General features: G+C 55.3%; 1 protein-coding gene across 2 annotated transcripts; it reads left to right on the top strand.

The window, feature by feature from the left end:
- The first annotated feature begins 789 nt into the window (after window positions 1-789).
- On the top strand, window positions 790-24785 carry WSCD2 (WSC domain containing 2). 2 transcript variants are annotated; one of them, XM_039724831.1, is made up of 9 exons: window positions 790-1237; window positions 9861-10755; window positions 13459-13573; window positions 14586-14770; window positions 15539-15660; window positions 17179-17353; window positions 18105-18269; window positions 19971-20171; window positions 23190-24785. In XM_039724831.1, exons 2-9 carry the CDS (start codon window positions 10380-10382, stop codon window positions 23540-23542), a joined length of 1692 nt encoding a protein of 563 aa, XP_039580765.1. In that variant the 5' UTR covers window positions 790-1237; window positions 9861-10379; the 3' UTR covers window positions 23543-24785. The 2 variants fall into 2 exon arrangements, with proteins under 2 accessions (XP_039580765.1, XP_039580766.1); XM_039724832.1 differs by lacking the exon at window positions 790-1237 and adding an exon at window positions 1592-2110.
- Window positions 24786-25922: the final 1137 nt, after the last annotated feature.

Genomic DNA, 25922 nt, shown 5'->3' with positions numbered 1-25922 from the left:
CGCGGGATGAAGGGACCCCTGTGGATGTGTTGGACACCCCCCGCTCTCCTGGCACCCGGAAAGCGCCGCGCTGCCAGCCCGTGTGCCTGGATGTGGCTTTGAGAGCCGAGATTCCCAAAGATTTGGGAGGAGGTGCTGCCCTAACCGGCTTCAGGAGTTCCCTCGGGAGCCCTTTGGAATTCTCTCCTCACCTGGAGGGACTCGCTGTGTGCCACAGCCGGGAATGCTGAGGGATTGGGATCATGGCAGAGCCAGCACCGGGAAGGGGATGCGGGTCTCAGCTGCCACCAGCACCCCCTAAAATCCCCCCCCAGGGCTAAAAGTTGGCAATTAGAGGGGTGGGAGAAAAATTCCCGCTCAAGTTAATCCCTTTTGACTCGTAATTTTTTCTTAATCCCAGGCTCGGGAAGATTTGGAGTTAATTTTTAATTGATCTGACAGCACCAAAAAAAAAAAAAAATTAAAAATTCCACAGATGCAAACAAATATACCCGCAGATATATCCCATTATATATTTATATGTCTATTTATTTTGATATATTTAGCAATGATATATTTATTTGGAACGCTTATTTAGGTAATTTATATGCATTTACACACACACACACACACATATATATATATATATGTAGCTATATATGGAATGTACGCGTTTATCTATATATTTATTTATTTATAATTTAAATGTGGATTTGTATTTTAAATGTGATTTAATCCTTGCCGGCTCCATTCAATAATCCCCGGGCCGGTCCCGAGTGCCGGGAGGATGGAACCGCATTTCCCGGGAGGATCCACATCCTCAGCATCCCTCACCTTCAGCGCGGCCAGGGCCACCCGAGAGCTCCTTCCCGGCACTGAAAAACAAGAAATAAATTTAAAAACAAGATCCCGGGGGGGCGGCGGGAGGGAAGGGGTTAAGGCCGGCAGCCGGCGGAGGCAGCGGAGCCGCTGGATGGAGACATTAAGAAGCGGCGCCCGGCAGCGGCTGCGGGCAGAGCCGAGCGGCAGCGGCCGGGCTGGGCTCTCCTCGGCCGGCACCGGCACCGCCGGAACCCCCCCGGGCGGCACCGGCACCGGCAGAGCCCCCCCGGCAGCGGAGCCGGGCCGCGGGCAGCGCCCGGAGCCCCCCCGGCCCCGCCGCTCCCGGGGGCGGCCGCGGATGGAGGCGGCGAGGGATGGATGGAGCCGGGCATGGAGCCGGGCATGGAGCGGCGGCCGGGAGCAGGGCCCGGGGACGGTGAGGAGGAGGAGGAGGAGGAGGAGGCGGTGGGGGAGGAAAAGGGGCTCGGGGGAGGGGGAGAGGAGCTGCCGGTGCGGGGAGAGCGTTGGAACCGGGACTAAAGGAGAAGAAAAACCAAACCAAAACCCACACAAATTAACAACGAAAAAATAAGAGAAGGAAACAAACAACACCATCACCCTCCACAGCCCCCCCGCCCCTGCGCGAAAAACGCGATTTAAAAAATAGGAGAAAAAAGGAACGCGGAGCTCCGCGAGAAGGGGTCGGCAGGAGCCCGGCCCCCCGGGAATTGCGCCTGGGAATTGCGCTGGGAATTGCGCTGGGAAGCGGCGGCTGCGGGTGCGGGAAGTTGGGGGGCACCGGGTCCCCCCGCGGCTTTGCGGGAGTTGATGATTCCCGCCTCATCCCGGCAGGGATTTTTCGCTGGTTTCTGCTGGTCTGGGAAAGGTTTTGCCTCGCTGAGGGAGCCAGGCAGGAGAGAGCTCTCCTCATCCTCATCCTCATCCCCATCCTCATCCTCATCCTCCTCCTCCTTCCCAGACTTTGTGCAGGAACATCTCCGCCGGGGAAATAAGGAGCAGAAGGGAACGTAATCCTGCCAGAAGCCTCTCCCCTGTTTATTTTCCTCTTCCCACATCCTTGCTGGCAACTTGGGGGAATAATTTAACATAAAGATGAGCAGGGAGAGCAGAGGCAGTTGCAGAACGGCGTGAAGGTAACCTTGAGCTGAGCCCTATAAACCCCGGCCTCGTCAAGGCAGGATTAAAGAAACTTTCCTGGCAATCCAGAGCTGGGAATCCCAGCCTGGCCCTGGGAATTACAGCCCCGGGGAGCCCCCACCCAGCCTGGCCCATTGCACCTTCTGCTCTGGTGAGTGCTGTGTCCTTCCATCCTCTGGGAATTTATCTGGGAGTTATCCTCCATCAGGGGCTGTCCCTTCCCTAGGTTGGGAAAGAGCTCTCCCTTGGAATATCCAAAGCTGTTGACCTCCAGGGGCTCCTCCAAGACAGGATTTGTTAGCAGCTGTTAGGTTTTTTAATGTATATTATTATATTATAGATATTATTAGTAATTATATCAGCTATATATTACATATATTTTACATTTTATTAGCAGGCACTATGGTTTTATATTTATTATTCTATTATCCATATTATTAGCCCCTACCATGGTTTTTAGATACATTATATTATAATATTCCACATATTATTAGCAGTTATTAGGCCCAAGGAGAATTCTCCTGGGGTTTTGCTCTGTTTTTTGGGATGCTTTTCCCAAATCCTGGTGTTCAAAGACCCTAGTCCGGCTGCAGCACCAGGGCTGCAGGAGCCTGGGTCCAGAGGGGCTCTTCCATGTCAATATCCCTGTCTTTTGGGGTCCTGGATGTTTGGAATCCTGGCAGATGGAATCCCCCCCATGGAGCCCCGGCTCCCAAGGGAGACTTGGGGATGGTTTTTCTCTCCCAGAAAAAATATTCCATTCTTCCTGGGGGATCTTCTCCCTGTGGAAAGCTGGGCCAAGCCTCAGCAGCTCCAGGCTCCCACCCGGAGTCACAATTCCCATGGCTGAGGCAGGATCCAGGAGTGTTCAGCACCATCCCAGCTCAGTCCAGATCCTGGGAAAATCTCTGCTTCTCCCACCCCCCTCGGACCAGCAGGGACTCACTGAGCAGAGCAGGCAGCTCTGGGCTGGGAATTTGTCCTTCCCAGTGCTTTGGCTGTCTCTGGAGCCAGGAGCTCCTCCTGGGGCTGGGGAAGGAGCGTGGGACAGCAGGAGCTGCCCGTGCTGAGGGATGAGCCTGCAGCATCCATGGGAACGGCAGATCCCTCCCCAGCCCGGCCCCTCTGCTTCCCGCAGCAGGGTGAGGGAAAGAAAGGGATCAGCTCTCCCGGGGAAGGAGGTTTGGAAGGAAGTGTTGCACGAAATCCTCCTTCTCACCCCATTAATGTCCGTGGGCTGTGCGAGGCATTGTCTGCTGCTGGAAAAGCTCGTTAGTTAATTGCCCCAGTGCTGCTGTAATCCCAGATTAACGAGGGCTGAGGCAAATCTCCGTGGAGCAGACCTGAGTGTGGGATTTATGGGGAGATTGGATTCGGCTCTTCCCTACCTGGGGAGTCCTTGGGGGCTCCATCCTGGGCTGGATGTGCCGGGTGCTCCCATGGGAAGAGCTTTTTGTGGCACTCACGAGGGGTCACACTTCCCAAATCCCCCTGATGGCCCCCAAGGATCCCATCGGGATGGGATTTAGGCAGGTCCACCTGGAATTCCCTCGGGACAATCTCCTTTTGGTGCTTCTCGCCACCTCCCGTGAATCCTGGAGCCAGGACTGGGCTCTGGTGCTCAAAACCCGGGGATGAAACCCTTTGGCTGCTGCGGGGTTTTTCCTCCTCGTTAAGCACCAGGAGGAAAACAGCAGCGTCCTGGCTTTCCCTGGAATCAGGAGCTGCCAGCTCGGGATGTGCCGGCAGCTGCGGCTCGGGAATTCCTTCCCACAGCGACAGGGACGTGCAGGTGTCCATGGATGGAGTGGCCAGAGGATTTGGGGAGGATGAGCAGAGCAGGGAGGGCCGAGCATCCCGCAGTGGGAGCTGCCAGCCCCGGCACTGCCTCCGGAAAAGTCCATCCCGTGTGTCCTAAAGCTCCTTCTCCTCCGGGATTCGGGCAGCTCCGTCTGGGGGGAGCTTTGCTGAGCCAGCAGCTGGCTGGGATCCAGCTGTGCTTCCCTGGGGAACAGCCCCAGCCTTCCTCCCGCCCCCCTCCTCCTCCTCCTCCCGGCTCTCGGCTCCCCATTCCCTGGGATGCACATCCCGGCTTCCCAAGGCTGATTGAAAACCCTGACTGGGTTTTGCAGGCTGGGCATGAAACCCCCCGAACGTGAGACATTAAAACTGCTTAGGTTAAACCCTGTCACAGACACTCGGCGTCCTCCGAAGGAATTACATCACCTTTTCCAAGGGCTTGAGTGTCGGGAGGGTGGGAAGAGACGGGAGAGGGAGTCTGGAGTCACTGAGACCCCGCAATCCGGGGTGGCCTCTCCAAAATACCTCCGTGTGTGACCCAAAAATAGGGAATTAAAGGGGAAATTGAGGTTTCTCAGCCTTGGGCGCAGGGATGGGGCTGATGCCGGCAGCAGGAATGCTCAGGGTGGGATGCTGGAAGCCGGCAGGGATGTGGTGGGGGAAGGTTGGGATCCTGCTCCCCAGCATCCAAATTTAATGCCCCTGACCCCAAAGGAGGGAGCTTCCCGTTCCTTCCACAGCCCCACCCAAAACACGCAGGGCAGACGGGATAACGCTGCTGGAGAGAACCGGATCGCCCAGACCCCTGGGGTTGCTGCAGACTAATTAATTAATGAAAATGCTAACGATGCTGGGAGGGGAGCACCGAGCCCCACAGCTGTGTCCCCGCTGTGCCACCTCATTTCCATCACCCCACAGTTCCTGGACCCTCTCCCTGCCCCATTCTCTGCAATCCACGGCGATTTCCTCCCCTATTTCCTTCCCTGCCTTCGGCAGCGCCGGCTGCTTTTTAAATGATTCATGACTTAAACCATTTTTCTTTATGAGCTGCTTTTCACACTTGTGAGGGGAATTCAGCCTCCAAGAACCTGGAACGGGCTTTGATGGAATTGTGGGTGGAGGAGCAGAACGTGAAGTAAAAACTCCCCATTTTCAGCTCCACTTGGGCCATTGTGGAGGAGAATTCCCAGGGAAAGGAGCAGAGCCATGGAGATGGGATTACCTGGGAATTAGTGGCCTGGAGGCAGCAACATTTCTTTGCTTCTGGGGGCTGGAGCAGGCTGCTCCTCCCAGCTGGGATTGGGTTTGGGAGCCTCTGACGTGTCCTACAGCAAATTCCCATCACCATCATGGTGATCCCACCCTGTGCCAGCCCGTGGCTGTGGGGTTTGGGCAGGAATCAGCATCCTCAGGGGGGAGTCAGCATCCTCAGGGTGGGAATCAGAATCCCTTGGGCAGGAATCAGAATCCTCAGGGGGAATCAGCATCTCTTGGGGAGAAATCAGCATCCTCAGGGTGGGAATCAGCATCCCTTGGGCAGAAATCAGCATCCTCAGGGTGGGAATCAGCATCCCTTGGGCAGGAATCAGGATCCTCAAGGTGGGAATCAGCATCCTCAGAGAGGGAATCAGCATCCCTTGGGGAGAAATCAGCATCCTCAGGGGGGGATCAGCATCCTCAGGATGGAATCAGCATCCCTTAGGTCGAGGTCTGGAACATCAGTGGGAATCTGCAATGCCAGGCAGCTCAATGTCATAATTAAAAATGGGGTTAAACTTCCTTAAATAACTTGATTAAACAAAATTGCCTTTCTGGGCCAGGCTGCAGGCCCTGGGCTCGTGTGGCTCTGTCCAGTGATTGGAATAAGCCAGGGCAGGATCCGTCCTGATGTTCCTGGATTTATTTATAGCTCAGCCCTGGCAGAAACGGGGCTGGTGCCCTGTGGGCTCTGTCCTCTGGAGAGCACAGGGAGCACTAAGAGGAGGTTGTGCAATTAGCACGACCTCATTTCAGAAGAGCATTTAGAGACCTTAATCAATTAGTCTGGGGCAGCCCCGAATGGATCCCAGATCCTTCTGGATCCCAGTGCCTCATGCCCTGGGAAAGTGCTGAGGCCATTGATAAATTCCCAGAATATTTCAAAGCCAGTTTTCATCCACGAGCAAAACCAGCTCCCTAATTCCAGTCCAAACTCCTCCATGGACTCCCAGCAAGGAGGAGGATTTGCAAACCCCACAAAACGCTTGGGAATCCCCCACAGAAATCCACCAGCAGATGGGCAAATCCTGGATCTTCAAATTGAGCCAATAAATCCCTAAGGAGAGGTTTTTCCTTTGCATCCCTGCCTGGTTTGGCCTGTGGAGGGGATTTTGTGGAAGCCCAGGCCTGGGGAGTGTCTCACCCTTGAGGATGAGGATCCGATCCCGGTGCAGCTTCCTGGGATGAGTCTGGAAGCTGCTGAGTCAGCTGCTTTTAAGGCTTCCCTGGCGGAGAGGAGGCACAAATCCATTTCTCAGCAAAATGAAGGCAGAGGGAAGCTGAATAAATAAACTTGGCTTTGATTTGAGGGCGACTGACAGCTCCCTGTGCTCGGCTGGCCCCTGGGAGAGGCACGGGAAGGTTCTGGATGCTCCAGGTCTGCCCTGCTGGGATGGAATAATCCTGGCTTATCTCAGCTTCATTCCCAGCCATAATGGGGTTTAAATTCAGCCCCGTGCATCCATTTTCTGCTTTTTTTAACGAGTAGAAAAGGGTGAAAATCCATTTCCACGGGGCTGGAAAAGAGGGTGGGCAACTCCACCTGGAATCTTGGGCTGCCCAACCTCTGCCTGGGCAGCAATTCCAGGCTTGCAGGACATCTTGTAGGACAGTCCTGGGGATGGAGGCTGGAGGGTTTGAGGGGTGGCAGTGCCCAGGGTGCCCAGTGCCACTGGGGGTTGGACTGGTGTCACTGGGGGTTGGACTGGTGCCACTGGGGGTTGTGCTGGTGTCACTGGGGGTTGTGCTGGTGTCCCTGTTGGGTACTGGGGAGGATGTGGAACTGCAGGAACTGCTCTGGGATGGAGGGACACGAGGCTTTCTGGTGCTCCCTGCACCCAGGTGGGTGGCTTTCGGTGACAGCAGCTCCAGGGAACCTCCATGCCCTGGGTCCTGTGTCCCATGAGTCCTGCACCCCACGGATTTGGGTCTTTTACCCCATTCCCTGAATCCTCCACTGCATTTCCAGGCTTGGCAGAAGCATTCCAGCGTTCCCAGGGTGCCCAGAGGGGTGCAGCACCTGCTGTCCCCGTGTCCTGTGGCGTGGGACCGAGGTCAGTCCCTGCGTCACCGCCCTCCCCTGGGGTCACCCCGCTGATGTCACCACCCCTCTGTGTGCCAGCCCCATTCTTCCCCGTCCCTGCGATAAGAAATGTTAATGAGGGGGTGAAATTGGATATTGCCCTGGCCTGCTCCTCCTCATGGAATGCTGCTGGTGGTTAATTTGCTGTTTTTAATGGGCCCATTGTTCTGCCGGGCTGGGGGAGCCACGTGAGGGTGTTTGGCCCTGCTCGGGTGGGAGGTGCTGCCTGAAGACAAGTGAACCTCGGGGCTCAATAATTGCAGAGCAATTTGAAGACAAGCCTCAAATCCATAATTGATGGGCCCTTCATTCATCCCGGACCTGCTCCCACCTCTCCACCGCAGAGGGATGGATAACCATGGGTAAAGCTGGCAAATTACCGAGGATTTCCTTGCCCTGGGGACAGCTGGCAGGCTCGGGGAGGTGGGTTGGGTGTGCAGTGATGCTCAGGAGGTATCCCAGGGCTGGGATGAGGATTTCAGCTCCTGCTGGGTTTATATTGAGGCAGAGCCGGCTGTCCTGTTGGTGGGATGAGGATTTTGGCTCCTGGCATGGTGATGGATGCAGGCAGGGAACCATTCCCCAGTCCCGGCCGGACCCACATCCTGGAAATCGCCCCCGCTGGGCTCTGCTGAGCTTTGGCTCGGGGTGCCGAAGGCTCTGGGGGGGCAGGGAGGGATTCCCCAACCCTGGCACTGCCAGCCGGGGGGATCCTTCCAAGGCTGCAGCTCCCGGGGCTGGGTCCCTCCCCGGGGATACGAGCAGGGGGCTGGATCCCAGACAATTCCCCGGTGGATAATTCCCCCCGTTCCCTGCTGTCCCAGCAGTTTTCCATCCGAGCAGCCGCCGGGAGGCCCGGCTGAGGCCGCTGCATTGCGCTGCCTGGGGACTGCCCCCGTTTGCTTCATTAGTCTGGATGACAAATTGTGTCACCAGTGTCCCCCGGCCACGCCGCGGCTGGGCTGGCACTGGCTCGGCAGCGGGGTCGGGGACAGGACGGGACCCCTGGGGACACGGCGGGGACCGGGGGTGGCCGCTCCTTCACCCCAGCGCGGGGGTGGATCCGTCCTCACAAACCCAGGGAGCGCTGCTGGGATGCAGGGAACGGCGCTCGCGGGTGGTTCCTGCATCCCTCAGCCCCGGTACCCCCAGCTGGTACTGGGAGCGCTGGTGCCCGTACTGGGAGCGCTGGTGTCCGTACTGGGAGCACTGGTGTCCGTACTGGGAGCTCTGGTGTCCGTACTGGGAGCTCTGGTGCCCGCCCTCCCTGCCGCCCCCGGGAGCCCGGAGCCGAGCCCATTATCTGCTCCAGACAATTAGCAGCAGCATTAATGGAATATATGCAAATGCGCAGTAATTGACCTGTGACTCCGCAGTTCATGATGGAGAAGGATGAGCTCCAGATGGCTTAATGAGAGTAATTTAAGCCCCTTCTTTATATGCTGTGCCAGAGCCTGGCAGCGGCCAGCCGCGAGGGGAGGAGCGGGGGTGACACTGGGGACACTGGGGAGCAGGGACAGCCTTGGGGAGGCTCCGTTCGCTCCCCAAACCACCCCGTATCCAGCTCCCAACCCAACCCGGGAAGGTGGATTTGTTCTGGATAAGGAAAAGCCAGAAAATCCTGGTCAGGGGGTGCGGGAGAGCAACCAAAGACCCCCGGGACCACCGGGCTGGGGCTGCTCTCCCAGCACGGCTCCCCCTCCCTGGCCATGCCGAGGTGCACAAAAAACCCAAACCGCTGCTACTCCGAGGTTACTCAGCCTTTATCCGGCTGTGCTGCTTTGGGGTTGTGCCCCTCTACTGCTCTGCCCCAGCCCTGAGCTCCACAGAACTCCCGCGGCAGAGCCGGAGGTATCTGAATAACCACTCTGGGAAACCAAATTAAAATATTGATGTATAATTCATGCCATATGTTCCACCAATATTTTTTATTTAATCAACTGAAGACAGATGGCAGGAACATAGAGGCCATTAAACTAATGGCACTTTGTCTTTCCATTTATTTCCGTCTCCTTTCCTAAAATAAGACGAGGCCGTGACAGGCAGCACACCCCGGGCACTGGATGTGTCAGCAGGGGCATTTCCCACGTGGCATTTTCCCAGGAAGGGTTGGAGCAAATCTCCCATAGCTGGGGGGCTGGAGGGAGAGAAATCCAGCTGGATTTCTCGGGAAGTCCAGCCTGGTGGGGACTGTCCCATCTCTGCCCTTCCCATGCCAAGGGCCACCAGGGATGGTCCTGGTGCTCCTGGGACAGCACCATCCTGGTGGGAAAGGGGGTGCTCCTGGCTGGATGTAGAGGATGTCACAGCAATCTCCAGTCCCTGGGATCACGAGGGACTGGAGGGACACCCAGGGATGTCGTGCTCCTGACCCTGTGGGATGCTGGAATAGCAGCACCCCACTGCCCACGCATGGATTTCAGCTGGGATCTGCTGCTGCAGAGGTGTTTGGATCTCAGGGTGCAGGGTGTGTGTGCACAGCTCATCCTCCTGGGGGTGAAACTGGAAATTTTCCACATCCCAGAGGCATCCTGGAGCGCCTCTCCTGCAGGATGAGGCAGAGATGTGCAGGCTCAGGGGTTTGGGCTCACCCCACCAGCATCACTCCCACTACACCTGGGAAAGGTGGAGCTGCCCCTCCCCGGGGCTGGAAGGCGATGAAGACCGCGGGTGTCCTTCCTCACCCCCTGGAGGGGCAGGGCCACCATCCTCCCCTGTCCTGGGACGCTTTCCTGAGCGTGCCTCTCTCTTTCACTTGCAGGTGGAGATTTCTTGCCCTGGGAGTGAGCTGAAAGGGGTTTCCTTACACAAAGCGTCACAGGCAGCATTCCAGGCTCCAGGTGCCTCCAGGCACCCTCCACTCTTTGTCTGAAAGGGCAGCGGTGCCGTTCCCGTCCCAGCGATGCCTGACGGAGCCGGTGCCGCCGGGAGCGAGGAGCTGCGGCAGCTGATCGGCTTTCAAAGCACCTTCAAACCTCGATTTCCTTAACATGATCCCTCCAGCAGCGCAGTCCCCGGGGCACAGCCGGGCGACTTTGCCGGCAGGAGAATAAATCGGGTGACAGCCAGCGCTGGAACACCCCGGCCACGACGCGGGGACCCCAAATCCACCTCCCCCAGCACTCCAAGACTTTTTAGGGTCGGGTAACAGCTTTGCACGACCTCGCCCTGCAGCCCTCACCCCATTTGCACGCCGGGATTCACCTCGCCGGGATAATCCCCTCCTCGGAGCATCCCCGGAGCCGCAGAGCAGCTTCCCCGGGGAAGGGATGAAGACGCTATGGCCAAGCTTCTGCTAAAACTCCAGCGGTATTTTCGGCGCAAACCCGTGCGTTTCTTCACGCTGCTGGCTCTGTACCTGGCGGCGGGCAGCTTGGTTTTCCTGCACTCCGGCTTCTCCGGGGAGCCGCGGGTGCCGGGGAGCCCGCGGAGCCCCGCGGCCGCCGAGGGGCCGGGGCTGCCCTACCTGGGGGTGATGCAGCTCGGCCGCGGCTTCAAGGCGGCAGCCACCATGCCGGCGAGGGGCCGACGGCACGGCCCCTGGTTCAAAAGCACCTCCAAGGAGCCGTCGGACAGGGGAAAATCCCGGGAGAACGGCGGCCCCCGGAGCCGGGCGCTGCGGGGCAGGAGCGGCCGCGAGAAGGAGGAGGACAGAGGTGAGGGATGGGGATGTGCTCCAAAGGGGGTTTCTGCTTTTTGCCTCTCCCAGGGGGGCATCACGAGTTGGGGCAGTGGTGTCTGAGCTGGTTTTGGGTTGTGTATCCCTGCCAGGACCACCCCGCGCTCCAGGAAATGGGTAATTATTTGTTTATTTATTTATAAACCGCGTGCATGCGCTGCTGGAGCACCGAGGTTTTCTTCCCACATCCCACGGGGATGCTCTGGGGAGCAGCATCCCACTCTGGAGAACATCACTGCAGAGAATATTTCCAGAAGGATCTTCTCCCTCCTTCTTCCCTCTTTCCTTTCCTCCCTTCCCAAGTGCCAATAATGTGCTTTATTTTTCCATCTTCACTCTTTGCCCTGGTGCATCACCGAGCTCCGAGTCCCCCCCTTGCTGTTACAGGTGATTTTTTGGGTGGCACCTGGGGGATGCTGTTCCCCATCTTCCTCCCACTCTTTGGCTCTGCCAGGGGCCAAATTCAGCTTTGATTCTGTTGGCCTGAATCAACCCAAAATCCAGGTTTGTGTGGGTGTTGTGTCGAGGTGGGGCTGGCTGTGATTCCATGGAAGTGCAGACAGGGCTGGGGCCTCTGGAGCCAGGAGATCCCTGCCTGGCTGGGGTCTGGTCAAGTGGGTCCATTATTAATGGTCAAGGATGAGAAAATGGACTAATTCCCATTGATTTTTAAAATTGTATTTATTTATCCTGAAGGCAGCCAGAGCTGCACATTCTGTGGGATTTGGGTGGCTGGACTCCAGCAGGAACCCCCAACCCCACGGCAGACTGGGGCTTTCCCAGGGGTCCAGGCTTGATCCCCCAACCTGGGCTGCACCAAGGGTGTGGAGGGCTCCTCCTCCTCCTCCAGCAGGACATGGCTGTTCGCATTCCAGGAATGATGCATGGTCCAGGCATGGAAGCCAAAGGAAAAGTGGTGCTCACGGGATTTTGTCCTGCTAAAAGGAGCTCATGGGGTTCCCCACTCCGAGGGGTCTCTGGGGAGTTTTGCAAATTAATGCAAATCCATTAATGCAAATTGACTTCAGTGCAGCCTCAGCAGATGGTCCCTGAGGCCAGGCTGTCCGTCCCTATAAAGACCCCAAGCAGTGCCCGTGTCACCCGGCCATATGTCCCGAGTGCTCCAAGATTAACCTCATCCAGCACTGCCAGCAGGGATGGGATGCTGGGCTTGGGATTCCTGGCTTTATCTGCTCCCAGGTGCTCTGGGAATGTGATTTTCCTCTTGGAGAATCTTGGCAGCTCCTGAGTGGGATGGTGTGGGGAAATTCAGCAGCTTGAGAAATCCCACGTGCCCGGTGTTCCTGGTGTGGCTGGCAGAGCTCCCCCTCGCTACCCTGCTCCTCTGGAGCCCTGGGATATCTGTCAGGAACAGGTGGATTTAATGGTATTGATAATTAAGTGGGGACAGCTTAACGAGGTGGCTGCGGAGGCTCTGCCACGTGAAATCATTCCAGAGGGAATACTGCTCCAAAAATGGTTTAGAGAGTGATGTGCAGCTCCCTCTTCCTCCTCTTCCTCCTCCTCCCTCTCCCGGCAGTGTCAGGTGAAGGTGTGGGTGGAGAACAGCCCTGTCTGCCAGGGAACGGCCTCATCCCCACAGGAATGCAAATCCCAGTGGGAAGGGGCATCTCCTGCCTCCAGCCAGGGAGGATTTTAGGCAGTGAAGCCAAGGGAAGCAGGAGCAGACCCCAACCTCAGCCACATCCATCTCTGGTGCCTTCCTGGACAAATCCAACTATTCCCACCTGTGACACACAACCAAGGAATTCCATGAGGATGCAGGGAGCAGCCACCCCAGGCAGACAGCTGGAGCCATCCCTGCATCCCAGCTCTGGGAAAAATGGGATGCTTGGGGAAGTTAACGACAATCACTGGGTGGATGTGTGTGTCTGCTCGCAGCCATGTTTCCAACAGGCTCCAAAATTCCTCCTGGAGAGGTCCACCTCTCCCTACAAACCACCAGTCCCACCCTCCCCCTTCTCTGTGTCCTCGTCTGTCCCTAATTATTCCAGCTGGCTTCCCAATGAGTGGCAGCACGCATATGTCAGGAGCACTGGATTGAAGGTAATGCACATCAGTCACCGACTCCGTGAAAGTGTCTGGAGCCATCCCACACCCGCTGAAATCCTCTGACCTGCCAGGACCTGCTCATCCCTGTGGGAATGCTGTGTGGAGTAACTGGGAATTATGGCTCTGGTGGTTCGAGTTGTCTGGCACATCTCTCTCCATCTTCCTCCTCTTTGGCCTCCAGGCTGGCTTGGGAAGGTGGCTGCAGCACTGGTGGGGGCTGGGCTGTGCTGGGATAATTGGGAATGAGGGGGTCTGTGAGTGGAGCACACCATGGATGGGGTGAGCTGGCTCAGGGACCCCAAGGAGGCGTGGAAAGCAGGGAGGAGGTGAGAAGTGTTATCCCAGAGTGTGGCTTGGAACTGGAGTGGCACAGTGAAAGAAATTCCTTCCTGTGAGGAGGGGGAGGCCCTGGCACAGGGTGCCCAGAGAAGCTGTGGCTGGAAGTGTCCAAGGCCAGGCTGGATGGAGCTTGGAGCAACCTGGGATAGTGGAAGGAGTCCCTGCCTGGTTTGGACCCGGAGTTTCCAAAGCAAACAAACAGGGAATGCTGCTGCACCAAGAGGGGTGGGGTCAGAGGGTCGTGACCCTGTCCCCTGTCTGTCCTCAGCCCGGTACATCGGCTGCTACGAGGACAACACCCGGCAGAGGACCCTGCGCGGGATGTCCTTCTTCGACTACAAGAAGATGACGGTGTTCCGCTGCCAGGACAACTGCGCCGAGCGGTAGGGACGGTGACAGGGGCTCCGTGGATCCCAGCACACTCCATCAATCCATCAACGGCTCCGTCAACCCTTTCCCACCATCTCCGCCAACCCTTCCCCACCATCTCCATCAGTCCTTCCCCACCATCTCCGTCAACCCTTCCCCACCATCTCCGTCAACCCTTTCCCACCATCTCCATCAATCCCTGCACACCGGCTCCGTCAACCCTTCCCCACCATCTTCACCAATCCTTTCCCACCATCTCCGCCAACCCTTCCCCACCATCTCCGTCAATCCTTTCCCACCATCTTCACCAATCCTTTCCCACCATCTCCATCAATCCCTGCACACCATCTCCATCAATCCTTTCCCACCATCTCCATCAATCTTTTCCCACCATCTCCATGAATCCCTGTGCACTGGCTCCATCAATCCTTTCGGATAGGATAGGATAGGATAGGATAGGATAGGATAGGATAGGATAGGATAGGATAGGATAGGATAGGATAGGATAGGATAGGATAGGATGAAATGGAATTATATGATATTAGATGATGGATTAGGATGTGATAGGAAAATAGGATAGGAGGTAGGATAGGATGGAATGGAATGGAGTGGAGTAATAGGATAGAACAGACTAGAAAAGAATAAGGATAGGATAGGAAAGAATTGCAGAATGGGATGGAATAATGGAAAGGATAGGATAGGATAGGATAGGATAGGGTAGGATAGGATAGGATAGGATAGGATAGGATATTTTTAGTTGAAAGTGCCCTACAAGGATTATTGACCCAAAAACGAATCCCTGGCATGCACTGCTGATCCCAGCATTGGCCATAAGCAAGAATGCTCCATGGATAGGATAGGATAGGATCCAATATTTTCAGCTGGCCGTGCCCTACAAGGTTTATTAACCCAAAAACAAATCCCTGGCATGCACTGCTGATCCCAGAATTGGCCATAAGCAGGAATGCTCCTTCCAACCCCCCTGGAGCCGCGGGGATGTGCTGAGATCCCGTTTCCCCCGGGCAGGGGGTACCTGTACGCGGGGCTGGAATTCGGGGCCGAGTGCTACTGCGGGCACAAGATCCAGGCGTCCAACGCCAGCGAGTCCGAGTGCAACATGGAATGCAAGGGAGAGAGGAGCAACACCTGCGGCGGGATCAACCGGCTCTCCATCTACCGCCTGGAGCTGGCCCAGGAATCCGCACGCAGGTGTAAGTGGGAGGCTGATCCCAGCTCAGCCCGGGGATGGGGGGATTCCTCTTGGTGCTGGAGGGGTGATCCTGGCATTCCCGAGCTGGGTCATGGCTCCATGGAGGTTCTTGGAGAGTGGTTCTTGAGTTTGGGGTAGCTTTGTTCCTAAATAACAGGAATCTCCTTGTGGGGAATGCTGCTGGCTGGGGTTGGGTGGAATGAGGAGCCTCAAGGACTCCTGCTGGAATTCGGGGAATTTTGGATGGAGATTTCTTTCCCCATGGCCAAACAGGACCATCAGTGTCTCCTGTGTGCGCTGCAGGATGAAGGATGTGCAGGAATTCCAGACAGAGCTGAGGGTGCTCCCTCGTTTGGCTCCCAATTAGGGAGCTCTATAATTACCCACATTCCCTGCTCACCTCTCCTCATATCCAAGGAATGGGAAAGGGGATGGCAACAACCAGGAATGCACGAGGGGCTGAGGGTGCCAAGGATGGGATTCCAGACCTGACCAAACCTGGCCCTGCTCTCCTCCCTGGCTGTGCCCCTGCTCCATCCCTGGGATCACGGAGCTGATAAAAACATCAGGAAAATAAAATATCCCTGACTTTGCTGCCGGGGTTTTGCTCTGATTTTGCTCCGTCAGCAGCCAGACGAGCATCATCCATGTGGCTGCACTGCTGCAGGGGCCAGGAGCCACTGGAGCAGTCGGGAATGCCGTGTCACACGGAGTGGCAGCAGTGTCATTTTTGGAGTGTCACTGGGGCCTCTCTCTCTCTCTCCCCCAGATGGAAGCGCGATATTCCGGGGCTGCTTCCGCCGGCCGGAAAACGTCTCCATCGCCCTGCCCGCCAGCCAGCTCATGCTCAACATGTCCGTGGATAAATGTGTGGATTTCTGCACAGAGAAGGTACTGGGATAAACTTCTCTCCTTCATCTTTGTTTCCATCAGAGTCACACCGGGAGGTCTGAACCCAGTTTAGGGACATTGTTTTTGTGTATCCAAAAAGGGATAAATGGATTTGTGTCCCTGCCATGGGAGGGAGTGGAGCCAGCAGCAGCCCTGGGAAAGTTTGGGATGGAGCATCCAAGAATGAGAGTTTAGGTTGGAAGGGACATTAAAAGGAGCCACCATGGGGTCCTGCCCCGGTCCAGGAGTCTCATCCTCCAAGCAGGGAGGGGAAAGGTTGGCAGTGGGAACTGGTGGAGGGTGGATGCTGGAGTGGGCTGTAAGGATGCTGGGAATGGTCTGGAACGATGCTTGAAATAGGTTGGAAGGGTGCTGGAAATAAGGCAGAAGATGCTGGAATTGGAAGGATGCTGGAGAGGGCTGGAAGGAGGCTGGAATGGGATGGAATGGGCTAGAACAACACTAGAATTGTCTGGAAGGATGCTGGAATTGGAAGGATGGTGGAATTGTCTGGAAGGATGCTGGAAATGGGCTGGAAGGATGCTGGAAATAAGCTGTAAAGGCGCTGGAGTTGGAAGGATGTAGGGTGGTCTGGAATGGTGCTGGAATCAGAAGGATGCTGGAATGATGTTGGAATGCTCTGGAAGGATGCTGGAATGTTCTGGAATGGTGCTGGAAAGTTCTAGAATTATGCTGGGATTGGAAGGCTGCAGGAAATGGTCTGGAATGTTCTGGAATGATGCTGGAATTGGAAGGATGCTGGAAATGGTCTGGAATGATGCTGGAATGTTCTGGAATGGTGCTGGAAAGTTCTAGAATTATGCTGGGATTGGAAGGCTGCAGGAAATGGTCTGGAATGTTCTGGAATGATGCTGGAATTGGAAGGATGGTGGAATTGTCTGGAAGGATGCTGGAAATGGGCTGGAAGGATGCTGGAAATAAGCTGTAAAGGCGCTGGAGTTGGAAGGATGTAGGGTGGTCTGGAATGGTGCTGGAATCAGAAGGATGCTGGAATGATGTTGGAATGCTCTGGAAGGATGCTGGAAATGGTCTGGAATGATGCTGGAATGTTCTGGAAGGATGTTGGAATTGGAACGATGCTGGAAATGTTCTGGAATGATGCTGGAATGTTCTGGAATGGTGCTGGAAAGTTCTAGAATTATGCTGGGATTGGAAGGATGCAGGAAATTGTCTGGAATATTCTGGAATTATGCTGGAATTAGAAGGATGTTGAAAATGTTTCGGAATGATGCTGGAATGCTCTAGAATGATGCTGGAATGCTCTGGAAGGATGCTGGAATTGGAAGGATGCTGGAAATGGTCTGGAATGATGCTGGGTTGTTCTGGAATGATGCTGGAATGCTCTGGAAGGATGTTGGAATTGGAATGATGCTGGAATGCTCTGGAAGGATGTTACAAACCACCCCGCGCTGCCCAGCCCGGCCGGGTGCCGCGGGCGAAGGCTGTGCCAGGGCTGGGGGGCGGTGCCAGCGCCGTTCCCTCTGGCCATCCCTGCAGGAATTCCCGCTGGCAGCGCTGGCGGGCACCACGTGCCGCTGCGGCTTCCCCAGCACGCTGTTCCCGCTGCACGAGCGTGAGGACGAGCAGCTCTGCGCGCACAAATGCGCCGCCGAGGAGTTCGAGAGCTGCGGCTCCGCCGAGTTCCTGCTGGTCTACCAGACACAAGTGCAGGGTGAGATTTTCCCCACCTTTCCCCCCCCAAAAAATGCTGGCTGGGAGTGTGAGGATCCCGTTAAAAACGAGCGGTTTTTAATTCCCTCGGGAAGTCGGCGCACCCCTGGTGGGCTGTGGCTGCTGCCTGGCTCGGCTGCAGATTCTGTCTCTGGCAGGATTCCTCCTTCCCAGGGCTTCTCCCACCTCTCCGTGATCCCACGGGAGTCTGCTATCCAGAGGGGACAAGCTCCAGGGAAAAATGTTGGGTGGAAAAAGGCTGTGAGCAGGCAGAACATTCCCGAGAGAGCAGGGAGCCAGGGAAGCGCTGGGAGAAAGGAAAACTGTTCCTGGGAGAGGAAAGGGCTGAAGGGAGCAAGTGAGGACCCAAATTCGGGTGGTTTTGGGTCAGTCTTGTCACGATCCTTTGGTGTTTGGGGCTGTGCTGGAAATGCTGCTCGTTGATTCATCAAAAAAGCAGGAATGTTTCTTGGCACAGGAATCCCTGTTAGTCACTCTTCCCTAACACACAGCTGGGAATGACAGAGAACTCTTGGGAAAAATCCTCTTAGGACTTTTTGGGTGTTTGGGACTCTTTGAGGCATCCAGGACCCTTTGGGATGTCCCTCTAAGCCTTAGGCAGGGTCCCTTTCCCTGCCCAGCCACCTCCTTGCCCCTTCCCCAGCATTTTCCTGGGAGAGGCAGCGTTTCCCCAGACATCCCAGTGGGACAAGCAGGTTTCCACGACACATTCCCGATGTGTCTCCCTGCAGACAACCGCTGCATGGACAGGAGGTTCCTGCCCAGCCGTGCCAAGCAGTTGGTGGCCCTGGCCAGCTTTCCTGGAGCCGGGAACACCTGGGCCCGGCACCTGATCGAGCTGGCCACCGGCTTCTACACCGGCAGCTACTACTTCGATGGCTCCCTGTACAACAAAGGTGAGGGGAGGGCGCTCCTGGGGTGCCACCCCAGCTGGGGACAGTCCTGGTGACATCCCAGGGGCTGCAGGAAGGGCGGGGCAGGGCTGGGTGTGAGCGCTGCTGCTCCGTGGGGTGGTTTGGGATGGAGGCTCCTGGTGAGGGAATTCCTCCCTGGGAGGGTGGGGAGGTCCTGGCAGGGGTTGCCCAGAGAAGATGTGGCTGCTCCATCCCTGGGAGTGTCCAAGGCCAGGCTGGACAGGGCTTGGAGCAGTCTGGGATAGTGGAAGGTGTTTTTTTCCAGGAGGGTTGGAATGACATGAGCTGTAAGATCCCCTCCAACCCAAAGCACTTTGGGATTCTGGTTCTAATAATCCACCCCATTTCCAGCTCCCCCAGTTTAGAACCACCCACAACGGTTTTACCTGGAGACCTTGGAGGTTTCTCCTGTTATTCCTCCACTTTTTGTGGCTTTGAGAGGAAATTCTCCATTCCTCCTCAGCTGTTGGGATCTGTATCTGTGCCATGTGGTTTGTGGGGTCTGTACCCGGGCTATTCCCTAAATCCCCATTTTCCCAACACCACAGGCAGCAATTCCTTCCCAATTCCTGCAAATCCAGCCTTGCAGGAGGGAGATGCTCAGTGAGGGAGCACAGTCCCAGCCCCCAGGGTGCAGCAGCATCCCAGGGAAGGGAGCAGCCGAGGGAAAAGCCTTGGCTGGGTTTTGCTGAGCCACACGAGCGTGGGCTCTGTGTTCGTTCCCTGTCGCAGGGGCCAGGAGGTATCCAGGCAACCGGCAGATTTATCCACTGCTGAGAGCCAATTACACCTCTCTAATTGATGGAATACAGCTCCTTCCAGCTTATCCCCCACTCCAGGTGCATTCCAGGGGCTGGGGTTGATGCTGGCTCAGCCCCATGCTCAGTGCAGGGTCCCCTCTCTGGACCCCCCATGGCACCACCCCCACCTTGGGCTGATCTGCTGCCCCACAGGCACAAGGATTTCCTTTTATTTATTTATTACTGGGAGAGTTTCAGCTGTGCTCAGGGAGGTTTTAGCCATTAAATCTGCCCTTGACCCCTCAGAACAGGCAGAAGAGCCAAGTGTGGCCAGGGAGGTCACCCTGAGGGGCCCCTGAGCCTGTGAGCCACCCACTCATCAATTTTATGAGACTCATAACATGGGAAAATAAATGATTTCCATCTGGGAGAGGGATGCAAATCCTCCTTCACGCCCCAGCTGCTTTCATCATCCAACTGGATGACGAATTTTGCAACAGATTTTGCAACCTGATATCCCTGTGATGTTCCCTTTCATGGAACCGTGGGATCCTTTGGGTTGGAAAAGCCCTCTGAGACTGAATCCCACTGTTCCCCCAGCACTGTCAAGGCCACCACGTCCCCAAGTGCCACATCCGCAGGGCTTTTAAATCCCTCCAGGGATGGGAATTCCATCACTGCCCTGAGGAGCTGTGCCAGGGATCGATCACCTTTTGGGTGGAAATATTTTCCCTTACATCCCATCTAAACCTCCCCAGCACTGCTTGAGGCCATTTCCTTCAATCCTGGTTTTCCCTGGGAGCAGAGCCCGACTCCCCCTAGGCTGTCCCTCCTGCCAGGAGTTGTGCAGAGCCACCAGGTCCCCCCCGAGCCTCCTTTTCCCCAGGCTGGGCCCTTTCCCAGCTCCCCGTCACTCCCACTAATCCCAGCTCTGTCCTGGCAGGATTCAAGGGCGAGCGGGACCACTGGAGGAGTGGGAGGACCATTTGCATCAAGACCCACGAGAGTGGGCAGAAGGAGATCGAGTCCTTCGACTCGGCCATCCTGCTCATCCGCAACCCCTACAAGGCGCTGATGGCCGAGTTCAACCGCAAGTACGGGGGACACATCGGCTTCGCCGCCCACGCCCACTGGAAGGGCAAAGGTAGGCCAGGGAATCCTCTGGGACAGCTGGGAACTGCTGGGAAAGCCCAGCAGAGCTGCAGTTGGGTGTCCATAAAGAAAATTTTGGGCTGTGCTGTTCTTGGGTTTCTTTTTTGAGATGACCCAGAGGTGTTAGAAAGTATTTTTTTCCGGCGACCAAAGAAGTCGAGATTTGTCAGTTCTGCTTTTCAAGGTTGTTTATTTTTTCTTATCTATTACATTGTTTCTCTGACCTGCTGGGACCTGTCCTGCAGGTCGGGTTGTGGCACAGCGCCTGCCCTTGGGGCAGTGTTAACTTTTCATACTAAGAACTACGTGTACTTTATAATAATTTTCCAATACCTATCACCTGTGTTAGACTAACTCTACTCCAAACCAATCCAAAAGTGTCACCATCCCAGCAGAAGGTGGAGGACAAGAAGAAGGACAGGACACACCCAGGTTCCTCCATCTTGCCTCTTGAACCCCCATTCTAAAATCCCAAAATTTTACTTTTTCACTATGACAAATTATCATTCTCCTCAAACTCTTGTGGCTTGTAAATCTTCACACAAAGTTGGTAATTTTTTCCATAGACTAAAATCGAAGGCACAGGTGTTTTTTACTCTGTGCCAAGGTCTCTGAAACCCTTGCCAGGGTCTCGAATCACCCAGGGCAGCCAGAGGAATGTCCTGGGTCCCGAGGTGCCACCGCTTTGGGGCCATCTCTTGGTGTGACCGTGGACGGTCGTGGGTTCCCGTGTTGGGTGGGATAAGATGGGAAGGGATGGAACAGAACAGCAGGCCCAGGCAAGGATGGGCACCTCCCGTCCCCAGGGTGACCACAGGGGGTGGTGGCAGTGCCCAGCCCCTCCCTGTGGTACCCAGGTGCTGTTTCCATGTGTCCAGCTGCTCCCCAGCCACCACCTCGCCCACGCGCAGGCGTGTGCCGCAGGCTGCTTAATTACAGCAATTTCCAAATTGCTGTTGTGGGATTGACTTCATTGGAAAGAGTTAAAATGTTTAGCTTGATTGAACATCTGCTACCCTTAATTCCGAGTTTATTTAAGGGGAGCTTTGGCTGCTCTGCCTGGGATGTGCCTGGATTTCGTTATCTCCGTGTGCTCTCAGCGCTGGGCACAGCCCAGCCCTGCTCTCCCCATCCCAAAAAACAGGGTGTGGTGTCCCCCACTTCCTCAGCCTTGTGTCCCTGGGCTGGCACTGTCCCCACTGTGGTGGCACAGGAGCCTCTTGGTTGATTTTTTTCCCCCATCCATGTGTGACTAGAGCCAGGATTGGTATCCCAGCACCACAGAGAGCCTCCTGAGCCTTCCCAATTCCTGTCCAGGATCACAGGGAGCCTCCTGAGCCTTCCCAATTCCTGTCCAGGATCACAGGGAGCCTCCTGAGCCTTCCCAATTCCTGTCCAGGGATCACACGGAGCCTCCTGAGCATTCCCAATTCCTGTCCAGGGATCACAGGGAGCCTCCTGAGCCTTCCCAATTCCTGTCCAGGATCACAGGGAGCCTCCTGAGCCTCCCCAGTCCCAACCCCCTCCCCAGCCTGTCCCTGTCTCTGAGGGGATGGAGATCCAGAGGGGACCATGCCAGCACAGTCTTGTTGGATGCACTTCAAATACATCACCAAATTCTTTCCAGAGGATGTGTGGAGTAATTAGCCAATGGGTTAATTGTCAGGTTAATTAACCAGTGCTGGGAAAGATGGAGATTTTCCATTGCATGGTTGGTGACCCCATTCCCAGCTGGAGAGGCCCCTGAACACGAAGCATGAGGGTCCCATTCCCAGCCTTTCCTGCAGCCCAGCTCTCCAAATTATTTTCTTCTCCCAGGAAATAATTTTGGGGCAAATTTGGGAAAAAAATTCCCCAGCCCCTCTCTCCAGCCTCACCCCAGGTGCTGAGGGGGTGTTTTCCCACTTCCCCCAGCCCATTCCCAGCCCTGCAGAGGCCAAGCCCCAGTTTGGTTCCGTGGCATTAATTTTACAGCGTCCCTGGAGCGGCTCCAAAGCAAAGTTTTATGTGCTGTGATTACACAAGGTGAATTGTCCTGGATCTGTTTAATGGAACACATCCTGTGGTTAACGATTCCTCAGGGAATTAAACCCAGTCCAGCTGTTAATCAGGCCTTGGTTTTGCGGGGAGGACACGAGGAAGAGGGAGATGCCTGGAGCTTTAGTGCAGCACTGCCAGGAGAGATGTGGCTGATTATCGGCGTCTCATCAGCCCTCTCCCCACCTGATTTGAATGGCAGCATCAATTAGCCAGAAGGTTAATTGAGATGTTTCAGCAGGGATGGGAGAGGACACAGGGAACATCCACTCACATCTGTTGGAACCCTGGATGCTGAGAATTTTAAACTTTCTGTGCTGAAAGGCACAGACCTGCAAGAGAACACTGTATTTGACCTGAGGCTGTGGAGAGGGCTTCCAAAATTGATTAATAGCACTGGTATTAGTGTTGCCCTATTTTTTTAAGTTTTTCTAAGCCTTCTGATGTTTACATTCTTGTAACGAACTTTCTCACACACTTTCTGTAAATAACTCACTGTTTTGCATTCTTTTATGGAGGAGGAGAAATTTGATGGACTGTTGGTTTGCCAATTTGGCTAAATTGCCAAACCTATATGGCCTAAATGGACCATATACTAAACCATATATGATATACTAAAACCCCAAAACTTAGATTTGGGGTTATAATGTCTGGTTTAGTGTATGGTCCATTCAGCCAAGATGGAGCCAATTCTCCATCTTGCCTAAATGGACCATATACGAAACCATATATGATATACTAAAACCCCAAAACTTAGATTTGGGGTTTTGGTATATCGTAGATGGTTTAGTATACGGTCTATTTAGCCAAGATGGAGAATTTTATGTGCAGGTTAGATGTCTTAGATGTGGGTTAGATGTTTTGTGTGTCTTTTTTTGCACCTTCTTCTTCACGAACCCGCGTCGTTTCCTCTAACTGAAATTCCAACACACATCCTCTGCCCCATTTTTTTTTTTTAATTTCCCCCCACCAGAGTGGCCGGAGTTTGTGGCCAACTACGCTCCGTGGTGGGCGACCCACACCCTGGACTGGCTGCGCTACGGCAAGAAGGTGCTGGTGGTGCACTTCGAGGACCTCAAGCGCGACCTGTTCGCGCAGCTGCAGAGGATGGTGGCCCTGCTGGGCGTCACGGCCTGCGAGGACAGGCTGCTCTGCGTGGAGGGACAGAAGGACGGCAACTTCAAGCGCTCGGGGCTGCGGAAGCTGGAGTACGACCCCTACACGGCCGAGATGAGGAAGGTGATCAGCGGCTACATCCGCACCGTGGATGCGGCCCTGAAGCTCCGCAACCTCTCGGGGGTGCCTGAGGATTATTACCCCAGATGATGGTGACCACAGCGGGGGGATTGTGGCCGAGGGTGGCTCGGTCCTCCCAGATTCTGCTTAATTCCACCCAGTGGGTGGCTCCTCTTTTAACCCTCCATGCGCTGCTGTAGCTGTTGGTCACTCCCTGCATGAGCCGCCACAGGTCCCCAGCCACCGCTGAGCTTTTTGATGGCCAGCCTGGGGACACGGGTGCCTTCCCTGCTCCCCCGGGGTCCCTGCTCCTGTTCTGGCTGCCCCAGCCCTCCTGGGAAGTGCGGTGGGACGTCTGTGTCCCCCCAGGATGTCTGTGTCCCCCCAGGCTCTCTGGGGACATCGAGCTGCTCAGGCCGTGCCCGATGCTGCTGGAGCTGAGCTCCCTGGGGTGGGTGTCCCCAAAATCCCAGCCCTGCAAGGATTCCACTTGTGCTTGGATGGAACCTTCAGCCTTCCCAAGGGAGGATGGACCAAGGGCGTGGCACTGTGTGGGCGATGTCGCCGTGGATCCTGCCTGAGGTTATGGGATGGCAAGGCCGTGCTGTGCAATGTCCCCAAACCTGGTGGCTGTGGCCCCTTGAGCCAGCCTGTGGCTCCCTGAGGATTCCCTGGAACTCCCCAGCCACAGCACCAGGAAAAGTTGCTGCTCCAGCACCCGGGGGGGCCCATGACCCCCACCAGGGTGGCTACAGGTGGAAGCTCCCCTTCCCTGGGGATGCAGCTCCAGAGGGGGACGTTTTCCCTGGACACAGGAGCTGCTGGGACCCACGAGCTCATCCAGGCCTCTTTCAGAGCCCACGAGCCAGAACATCCCCTCAGGAGCAGTTTGGGGGACTAGAAGCAGGGTCCACACTGCAACCCAACCCCTGTGGGGAGCAAACCCTGGGGCTGAGCTTTGGGGTGTCCCAAAGCCAAACCAAAGGATCCCACACTCCGGGAATGTGCCGATTTCCGGGCTGGCTTTGTGCACAGCTGCATGTGGTCCCTGGCTGTCCCCTCATCCCACGCCACCCTCCCCATCCTGGCTTTGTCCCAAACAAGCTCCCCAAGGCTCCCAGCCTGCAAAACCCCTTGGATGTAGGTGCAAAAGCCATATATTGTACGCAGCCTTTTCTAGAGTTAGAGATTCACCAGTTGGCTTTTAACTCTTGATCCTGATAGAAATGCAGGCACAGGTCGAATCCAGAGACCACACTTGGTGTCTATTCCAAGAGAGAAGAAAACTCCCTGGAGAAAAAAGGAGAATTTCAATAAAAATCTATTTTTCTAACATGTGTGTGGAGCAGAGCTGGGCTGGGGGCTCCTGCTCCTTCTTTCTTTGAAGAAGGTGGGAGATTGGTTCAGAGGGAGCAGCTGCCCCATTTTTAACTCTTTAATTCTTTAAAACTCTTTTTTAACTCTTTAATTCTTGCCTTGACAAACTGCTGGAGGTATTTTGGCGTCCATGGCAGCGGGATTGGAGCTGAGCCCACACTCCTTTGCCCATGGCAGCCCCGGGGTTGTCATGTCAGAGCAAACCCTCAGGGTACCCCAGAAATTAAAGGAGAGGTTTTGCTGCTGCTCTGCCTCCCCGAGTGTTTGTGGGGCCACCTGAGCACCCCTCACCACCCCAGACCAGGGCTGTGGGAGCAGAGGGAGAACAGCTCCCTTCCCCTTTAATCCCATTAATCCATTTAAACCCATTAACAGGTATTTAAATCCCATTAATGTCATTTCTGTGCTGACAACCAAAGCTGCTCCTTTTTGGGAGCTTCACTACCTCGAGAGTGTCCTTACAGACAGATTTAATGGGATGCACGGGGAGATTCACTGCAGGATTTATTCCTGACCTTCCTCAGCACCACAGCGAGGGCTGGGTGCAATTTATCCCTTATTTCTAATCCGGAGTTGGTGAAATTCCTATTTATTTTTATTTTTTTAAGCAGGGATGTCGCCTCACCTCGGCCTTGATTTGTTCTGACAGGTCCCGGCCCGAAGGGGCAGCGCTCCCTCCCGCCCCGCGGAAGTAATTAACCCCTCAGAGCCAATTAATCGCCGAGATAAAACAATTAAGGGATGGCATCGCGTGCGGCGCTCGGAGCCTGGGCTGCAGCTTGGGAGGAGGGAGGGGAGGGAGGGGACCCCACATCTGCACCTCCACCCCCACAAACCTTCCCACAAAAAAGCCTGGGAACATCTCCAGCCTCCAGCAGTATCAATTTACATCCTCTCTTTTATTTCCCTGCTTTTATTACGCCACAATTGGGGGTTTTTGGGTTTTTTTGGTTTTTTGGTTTTTTTTTTTGGGGGGGGGGTTTTTTTTGGGTTTTTTTTTTTTTTTTTTTTTTTTTTGGTTTTTTTTTTTTTTTTTTAATTTAAATTGCACCGAAATGGAGCAGTCTGAAGATATTATGACCATGTCAGGGCC

Source organism: Passer montanus, unplaced genomic scaffold (genome assembly GCF_014805655.1).
Source record: "Passer montanus isolate IOZ18808 unplaced genomic scaffold, ASM1480565v1 scaffold53, whole genome shotgun sequence".
Taxonomy (NCBI): Eukaryota; Metazoa; Chordata; class Aves; order Passeriformes; family Passeridae; genus Passer; species Passer montanus.
This window is presented reverse-complemented; position numbering and strand designations above follow the sequence as displayed.